Source organism: Gavialis gangeticus, unplaced genomic scaffold (assembly GCF_001723915.1).
Source record: "Gavialis gangeticus isolate Ggan-Ray unplaced genomic scaffold, GavGan_comp1, whole genome shotgun sequence".
Taxonomy (NCBI): domain Eukaryota; kingdom Metazoa; phylum Chordata; order Crocodylia; family Gavialidae; genus Gavialis; species Gavialis gangeticus.
Window position 1 is genome coordinate 45,713,127 of NW_017728997.1, and position 9,302 is coordinate 45,722,428.

Sequence of the window (9,302 nt, forward strand, 5' to 3'; positions counted from 1 at the left end):
CACAAGAGAAGGCTGAGGGGGATCTAGTGGCCTGTTACAAACTAGTCAGAGGGGACTAGCAGGCACTGGGGGAGTCCCTCTTCCCCTGAGCACTGACAGGAGGAATAACGGTCACAAGCTGACAGAGGGTAGATTCAGATTAGACTTCAGGAGGCGCTACTTCACGGTCAGGGCGGCTAGGATCTGGAACCTACTTCCAAGCGAAGTGGTGCAGGCTCCTACCCTGGGGGTCTTTCAGACAAGGCTAGACAATCACCTTGCTGGGGTTGTTTGACCGCAGTACTCTTTCCTGCCATGGCAGGGGGTCGGACTTGATGATCTGCTCAGGTCTCTTCCGACCCTACAGACTATGAAACTATAAGAAGTGTAGTAAAGCATTGGAGCAGGTTACCTGGAGAGGTTGTGAAATCTCCATCTGCGGAGGTTTTTAAGACCCAGCTAGACCAAGCTTTGGCTAAGATGATCTAGTTGGGGCTGGTCCTGTTTTGAGCAGTGGGTTGGACTAGATGACCTCCTGAGGTTCCTTCCAACCCTGATTTTCTATGATTTTGTGATTCCCATTGTTTACATCTTTGCCAGACTTCAAATGTTTGGGCTGAAGTGTGCTCTGCCTGGTTGCTGCACTATGCAGAACATGTTTGGAAAATATGAGATTCATGTGTTTCTGAGAATGAGGCGCATGGAAAACACATTGTTTCTCTCACGTTAAATAACATTGTAATGATGTTTTCTTTGAAAAGCTTTAGTATCCCCAGTGTGTCAAAGTGGGGTTTTAAAGTCTGCAGAAAGTGGTCTCTGTGTGGGGGATGGACTTTTGCCAACACTCCCTCCCCAAAGTTGACCCAAATAGAGACTAGTTTGATTTTTCAAATCTGGAGACTCCATCCTGACTTGGCATGCTTCATCCCTTCCCAGATTTTGGTACTGGTCAAACTACCCCGGAGCCATCTCCACAGAACAGGTGAGCATGTTGTAATCCATGGCTGAAGTAGGATGTTACTTGTTGTAGGTGTTTCTGGTCAGGCCAGGCATCATCACTGAGAGCAGGAACTTGTCCTCTTTGCCTTCTGCATAAGATCCTTCAGTTTGTGCCCTCCCTTCCCCTCTCCCCCACCCAGCAGTGTGGAAGAGGAAGTCATCTCACTGAACTTTAACACAGTTATACATGTAAAGATGAATTGCACACAGTGCCCTGAGAAGATGAAGCCAGAGCCACCCACGTGGGTTCCAGTGACATGAGTGCCTTTGTGTAATAACTGCCCCGTCCTCTGTTCACACCCTCTGCAGTGGTCTCCTGACTTGCCCAAGTGCAACTCTGGCAACCACTTTCTCTTCCTGTAGCAGGGCACAGAGCATAACTATTTTCAGACATGCAGAGGAAACCTTGCCCGTCACCAGACCCTGACACTACACGTAGTGTGACTGACTTTCAGCGCCTCTTGGCCCAGGGCAGGGCTGTGAAATGTCCATGGTAATTAGGATGTAGAGGGAACATTTAACTTCTTGCTGAGAGCAGAAATCTTGCTCTGTTTCTATTTAGGGTGAGCTGGTGCTGGGGTGGGGGAGAGAAGTGGAGCAGCATTGTGAGGTTGTGGTGGAAGGCACAGCTCTATTTTCATGGACTGTCCCCTTCTGTATGGACGGATGGTTCAGTTCCTGCCCAGGTTTCCTGGTAGAGGCGAGGGGTGATTTGGAATGGATCTGAGGCTGGGTGTCCAGACCCAGATGTTGAAGACAATGGCATAAGGAACACTCTCCTTCCCTCGTTTCAAAACCTGGAAGCTCTCTCTGATGGAGGGAGTGGAAATCCTTCAAGACTGCATCTCTGGTTTGCTGGGAGCAGGCAGGAAGAAAACCTCCCCTACCAGCAGGCTGCTGTGGCCTTTCTCAGTCCAATTTCATCTGTCTTTCCTTTTTGCACTCCTAAGAATAGATCATTCTCAGCCCCTGCGGTCATCATGAAGTCAGTTGTTATTTCCCTGCCTTGCTTCCAAGAGCAGAAAAATCAGTTACTGCACTGTGGTTTCAACTTGAAACTGTTTCCAGACGACTGGACTGGCCTGTTTCACAAGAGCACTGGCTTGAACTCATGCTAACCAGTCGGGCCTGTTTACAGTCACTGGCTCCTCCCCTTCCGCAACAGCTGGCTCTGACTGTGCTGGGCTGCCTGCTCCTGCTGCTTGGGAAACTGGTGTGTAGAGAACCTGGGAGCGAACGGCCCCTTGCATATGCTCGGGGGAAACGTGTCCAGACTCCACTACAAGGGGGAACAGCAAGTCACAACTTGATCAGCCAACAAAATGCCCTGGTGCACATGTTACGTCCTTGTCGTTAGAAGCACCCATTGGCTGATTTTTTTTAGAATGATAGCCAAAAGTGCCTTTGCTTCCTACTGGCCCATTCCTGTGTGTCATGTTAGAGGTACAAGGCTTAAAGCACAATCTGGTGGCTCCTCTTGTCAACTCCGCTTGCATCCTCAGACCTGCTGAGGTTCGAAGGGAGTGCCCACACCACATCCTGGGCACCCCTGCGATCACCTGCCTTGAGGTATGCCTTGCCAACCTGCTTCCACTAGCATGCACCAGACCCAGAAATGGGGAGGTAAGGCTGCCTCCACTGTCGCTGTCAAATGCAGCAGAGACAGAGAGATCCGGAACAGCCTGTGGGGAGGCTACGAGGGCAGTCTCACCCCAGCTCTTCCAGGCTTGGTGCTTTTACCTGGATCACAGGTGAATTGGTAGGTTGACTACTGATAAAAGAGGCAAGAGACAGGCCAGCAGAAGCACCTTTTATTACTTACACTCCTAAACACAAGAACAAACACCGCAAAGTCTGTCCGGCTATCCATGATGGTGCAACATAGATTCTTACCTATATTGTCTCTGGGGAGACTAGAGAGGAGGAAGAGGGTATCCTGCAGACTAACAGCAGGTCTTGGATTTTCTGTTTTCTAAATTTCCCTTCAGGTTATACCCTATATTTCTAGATGGCTTTTTCTAACATTCTAATAAATGTTCTTTGATTGGTTTTATTTAAATTTCTTTGTTGCAGTGCAACTTTGGAGGCTGGACTGAACTGGCTCTCTTATAGACTTGGGAGGTGTCAGTCAGTTGAGATATATGTCCCTGAGAAAGTTACAGTTTTGGAAGAAAGGATTTCTTGACAGGATGATGTATTTCCGCTGTCAAAGATCATTTACTTTCTGCTGCTGAAAGACTGATACCTCAGTGGCTCTTTTTTTTTTTTTTAAGTCTAGAAAGGCAAATCTTACCTTTCCAATTATTCTATTCATACAACTGTATGGTTTTCATGTGGATGAAGGTTAAGGCTACTAAAAAGGAATGTGAGGTAGGAAAGCAGATAAAGCAATTCCAGTGTGGGGGAGCAGTCCATCAGCAGTCTGTCATTGTACAGTATTATTTGGCATCATTTATTTTTGGAGAATGCAACACATTTCTTAAATGGAAGTTTTGATGTGAAATTAAGTTTGGGATAAATATGCACTGCTGGTGAATTGGTGCAATCTCTTCAAGGCATCTTGTGCCATGAGCTACTTCTACTTAATCCCCAAGGCATGGGCTAGGCAAGAGTAGAGTTTGGAGACTGTTCCCCCTTCTCTCTCTGCATGTCATGGTCCACGCATTGCCTTTCTTTGGGAGTCCCTGACTGCCATGCAGTGTTGAATTTTGCATGCAGCATACATCAAGGCCTGCACTGCCTTCTGGAGACCTGCACCATAGCAATCCCATGTACAGCATGTCACATGTTCATAATTTCATAGACATTTGGGCTGGAAGGGACCCCGGAGGATCATCAAGTCCAGCCCCTTGCCCCAGGGGCAGGAAGTCAGCAGGGATCATCAAAGCCTTGTATAACATTAGTTTTGCATCTCTGCAGCTGTGGGCTCTGGACTCAGCAGGAAGCATGTAAAGGAGACAGGGTGAAGTTATGATTAGTGCATGTGATTGGTGGTAAGGACACTTGGGTTCTAGTCCCAGCTCTGCCACCAGCTACTTCCTTGGTTTTAATCAGGGCATAGTCCCTGCCCTGCCTCAGTTTTCCCACTGAGAACTCTTGCCATTGTGAGCTGAAAGCTTCTTGGGGCTGAGGCTATGTGCTGTATGGGAGCTGCTCTGTTGCTATAGATGGGGGAACAGGCCTCTCCCCTGGTGCTTTCACACAGGCCCCTGGCCCTGTGTTCCTTCATCTCCTGATGTCTTTCAGTTTGCAAGTTGTTCTCCTCCATTCTCTCCCACAGTCCTTTCTCTTGCTGGCACACTGTCTGCTCCATCACAGCCCTTCCTTGGTTGGGGTACTCCCACACCCTGCTGAGCTGTTTGTCTAGTATGCAGGGGATCCAGAGCCTAGTTTGGTGAACTGCTTCTCTGGCCACCTGAATGGGGTCCTGCTGGCTCAAGACAGTGGGAAAACTTCTGCTGCTACCTCCCTCTGCCATGCACTGCCGCACATTCTCACCTCTGCCCCCTGACACTACCAGAGCCAGTAATTCCATGACTGTGGCACCACCATCCAAGCACAGGAACTGTCTAACAAGCCAGGCCACTTGGTGCTGTTCCAGCAGCCAGGGACTCTGAAGCAACACCCCACACTGCATCTGCTGCCAGTAAAGATTCTTTCCAGTGTCTCCTATCTGTGGCTTAGAAGGCCTGTCTGTGCCAGGAGTCGATCCCTGCACTCATCCCTCCCTCCTGCGTGGCAGTTCCCACAAGGGGACTTGGACAGTTTGCAACTTATTTTTTGGGGTGGGGAGGGAATTAGAAACCTCTACCCTTGCCTAGCCCAGGATCCCTCAGGTATGTTACCAAAACCCCAGTACTGTTTGGTCTTTAGAGAGCCAGTCTCCATCCAGGACTTTTTTGCAAGTTTAGATGCACATTAAGGGACAGTTACAAGTTCCTTAATGATTATCCTTTTTGTACACCAAATGAAGGTACAGTTACATTTCCCAATGATCCTCCATTCCCTCTTAGCAGGCAAAGTACTGCTAGCACCCAAGTCAGATAAAGAGGTAAGAGACAGGTCTGTAACCCAACCCATTATTGATTACACCCAAAGTACATGAATAAGCACTTGTCTATCTGCCCATCTAGCTTCCTGCAACAACACAATACAGATTTTTACCTATACCAGCTGGGGGAGATGCAGGAGGAAGGAGGACACATTAGCTTCTGAACACATGCTTCTAGGTGGAAGATGGGATGTGTGGAGTTGAAGGGTGCTGAAGAGCTTGTGCAGTTGGTGGGCAACAGGAGCTTGGGGGATCCCTGGGGTGTTTGAGAAAGCTGTTGAATGTATTGTGGAGTCTAGGGTTAATTTTCAGTGGCTGGAGTTGTACTGGGTTGGTGAGTGTTTCATGTGTGTGGTGTCAGGTGTATCAGGAGTATAAGGCTGTGGTGGCTGAAGGACTGGAGTGGTGAGTGGTGCATAAAGGGTGTATGGGGTAGAGGATGGTGTAGGGGGTTGGGGTTGCTAGAGGGTTAGTTTGTGTGCGAAAGGAAGGTGTGTTGAGTAGCAGGTAGTGACTATGTGAGGCTAACTAGAGTAGCTGGGAGTACTGGGGGCCAGGACTGGGTTCCTGTCACTAGCTGCTCCTGTCCTGTAGAACCTGCAGAGGGAACTGGAGGGGAGACAGATTGTGAAAGTTTGCAGGGCGGGGGTCATAGTTGCTCCTGGTGGCAGTGGGGCATAGCCATAGTCTTTCGCTAGGCAGCCAGATGAGTTTCTTAGTGGGGTGCCAGGGGCATGCCTTGTGTCCTCCCCAATGACTTGAGCTAGTTTCTGATATGATTGCTCCCAGGTGGACTCCAGCTGCTGGAACAAGCCCACCCAGATTGCTGCAGCCCTCTACAAGGTAGACCTCTTCAATGGGCACATGGCTGGAGTCCTTCTGACATCCATCTTCGTGACTGCCATTGGGGATGTGACCGTGGCCCACCTGGGCACATCAGAGGGGCGCATCATGCAGGTGAGCTCCACAGCCTCTGAGCTCCATGGCCAGAGCTGCATCCAGACTACTTCAGGCAAAGGGGGGCAGTTCCTAGTACTGAGGACTGATGCCAACATCAGCAGGACTGTCACAGGGTGACATTCAACCCATGAGACAAAACTGGTACCTGGAGTTAGTGCCAGGCACTAACCATGTAAACCTGACCAGGACTTTGGGAGCTTTGATTTGTCTGGTGGGTATGATGTGCTTGTTAAGGTGACTGGACACCAGGTCAAAGTGGGAAATGAGTTGGCAGGGGATATGCAAATACCTCCACCCCTGCCAGCCCTGTGCCCCCTCAGAACCTAGATTGTTCCTTTGCTTGAAGGAGCTCAAGGCACTAAGTATCATACTCTGCTCCTGGATTCATAGCATCCTGCAGGGAGGAGGTTAGATCACAGTGCTAGGCAGGAAGAGTCACTTGGTCTGGCTGCAGACTTGGCAAAGGTAGCTTGTCCCTGCTGGTGAAACTTAGACCTACAGTGGGGCAGGATCAGCTGTTCACCAACTCCACAGTGTTAGTCCAGGGCATGCTCTCCTCAGCTCTGACTGCTGCAATCACTTCCCCCAGGTGGTGCTTCAGAGATCCAGCTCCTACCCTGTCATCTTGACCAACTTCTCCCTGGGGGCACCATTGCCAGTTCTGCGTGAAGCTGGCTTGCTGGGGAACTCCCTTTTCTTCGTCACAGGCAACAAGGTGAGCATGAGTTGCTTTAACCTTGGCCTTGCTGGGCTGGGTGCTCTCCAGGGGGACTCCACTCTCATAGGCATCTAAGACATTCTGTTATTGGTCAAAAAATCCTTGAATCCTAAAGAGCCTAGAAGCTACAGCTGCCTCTGCCTGTGACTTGACTTCTCACCACGGGCTCCAGGGTAGCAGGGCAGGAAGGGGCCAATGCCAGCAGCATCAGTGCCTTCTGGAACTCATTTAGTTTTTTTCTGGCCTTTTTGTGGCTGTCAAGACTGGTGTTATGCCTGTGTCTTTTCCTGGCCAAGCTCTCCTAGGGGTGGGAGGGCAGTGTGTGGAGAGTACCCGGGGCTGCCTGCAAGTTGTGCACCAGCCCTTCTGTGCTCTGTGCTAACACTCTCCTTTCTGTATCCCAAGGTGTCACGTGTGAACATTACTGGCCCAGGCTGCCAGCACTTCCTGACTTGCCAGCGGTGCCTGCAGGCAGAACGGTTCATGCGCTGCGGCTGGTGTGGAAGCTCATGCACACGGCGGGAGGACTGCACAGCAGCTTGGAGCCAGGAGAGCTGCTTCCCTGTCCTCAAAGATGTAGGTCTCAAGGGTCTTCTCATGCCCTCTGCACCCCAGCAAACACACCTGATGCCCTGCCCTATTTCACAGCCCCCTCTCAGCCTCCTGGGACAATTGGTTTCTATTCTAGCTTTCCTTGCCTAACAAGTGTTTTGATTCCCCACGTGCTTGGAAGGTGAGGCAGAGATGGCTCTCCTTCCAAATAGAAAGCCTGAGCTCTTCCATGACTTTCTCTGAGTGGGAGCACAATAAGCTGCACTGGCACAGCCATACTTCTGTGTGGATTTATTCACACCCTGGTTTCTCAGCCACATTAGTGTCTCTGTGCCGCTGTGCAGAAGCATCTTGATGAGCAGGTGCTTCCTCCCCTTTGCTGCTCTTTAGCTGTGGAAGGTGTTCAGTAGGGCTGTGCAAAATTTCAGTGGTGTTTCGTTTCAAAGGTGTTTTGACACATTTCGAGCTTGAAACACCAAAACGAAAGGCTTCGAAACAGCTTCAAAACGAAACAAGGGCACTCGAAACATTTTTGAAAATTTCGAAGTTTCAAGTTTCGAAGCTGGGCTTGCAGGATCATACAAACTAAGGAGAGGGGGAGGGGGAAGAGGGGGAAAGGACTGCTCTAATATTGACATGTGTAGCTGGCCAGTGAGTATGATCCTTCCCTGAGGACCCTTCCAATCCCAGTGCTCTGGGGGAGGGACGGAGAAGAAGCATAAAAGCATTGTTTGAAATTAGCTTTGTCAACTGCGCATTTGTCAGCTTAGTGAGCTGTGTCCTCCAAGAGCATCAGGAAGGCTCTCCCTTCCTAGTTGCTAGCCTGTTCCTAGCAAGTGGGATCCAATCCTTTCCAAAATACCCTAATACCCTTTCCTAATCCATTCCTTTCAATTTATTCCTTCCCCAAAATCCATTTTTTGTTTTTGCTATTCTCTGTAACTCTTTCTCCACATAAAATAAATCTGTGTTTTCCCTGACAGTCTGCATTGACTGTGCAGGAAAGCATAACATATATTACAGAACATATATTTATATATTACATCAGTACATAATAAAACATTACAGAAACATGTACAGATTTTCCAGCACACTGAACATGAAGCATGCTGGAAAGGCAGGTGACCGCTCTTCTGGCCAGGGCGGAAGAGAGGACAGAGGGAGAGCTCTAAGTCATCCGTTGTGTCCTACCCAAAAAACTTAGATGCGGCCTCTTTCCAACAACTAGCACGCATGCCACTTCTGCTAGTGGCACCAAGGAGATGGGAGCAGTGTCTGCACCTGCCATAATAACAACCTCGAGCACCACCAGCATTACAGTCTCCTCCACCCCAATTTCAACTCCCGGCCTGAGCCTTCCAGTGCCAGAGGAAGAGCTGGCTCTGGATCTCAGTGCCCTAGCAAGGGAAATTCTGGGGAAGGAAGCGGAATCAGCTGAGTTTGTTCTCCACACCCCTCAAGTTTCCTATAGAGACAGATCTCCTTCCCCAGAAGGCACTTCGGAGGAGGTTAAGATAGAGGTTGTGGAGATAAGTGGCTCCGCTGAGTCTGCTCTTCCTGTTGCTGTGCACCTTGATGCACCTACTTAGAGTGGGTCCCAGCAAGGGGTCCAAGAACCTACAGGGTTTAGTGGGGTCCATTAGGACCATGACTGAGCTGAAGCTTGAGGCCAGCCTACCTATCAGTTACCTTTTCCAACAAGACGTGGTGGCAAGTGAGAAGAGAAGGCACCTGCAGGGCAGAGCTGGCATGGTCACAGGGCCCTAGGGGTCTCACGGCCATTTCTAGGGACTCTACCCCATGACAAAGTGCAGTTTCCCAGACACCCCTGCACCTATCTCCTTGGAAGCTGGAAGGCTTCATGACCTCAGCAGGGGCTACCATGCCTGCTGTTTTCATCCCCCTGTGCCTTCACGTTCGCACGTCACGAGTTTTGCTCTGAACGGTTTGAGGTGCTGTTTCCCAGAAACCCCTGCACCTATCTCCTTGAAACTTGACAGGCTTCATGGCCTCAGAAGGGGTTACCTCCCTGCTGCTTGCATC

The 9,302-nt window shown here is 49.9% G+C and overlaps 1 protein-coding gene across 3 annotated transcripts in view; it reads left to right on the forward strand.

The window, feature by feature from the left end:
- Positions 1-9,302, forward strand: part of MST1R (macrophage stimulating 1 receptor) — a 68,110-nt gene that overhangs the window by 33,026 nt on the left and 25,782 nt on the right. For all 3 annotated transcript variants that reach the window (XM_019505136.1, XM_019505137.1, XM_019505135.1), the window contains exons 3-5: positions 5,819-5,986; positions 6,579-6,704; positions 7,113-7,283. In XM_019505136.1, the coding sequence (XP_019360681.1) occupies positions 5,819-5,986; positions 6,579-6,704; positions 7,113-7,283 (465 nt within the window). The remainder of the gene's footprint in view (positions 1-5,818; positions 5,987-6,578; positions 6,705-7,112; positions 7,284-9,302) is intronic.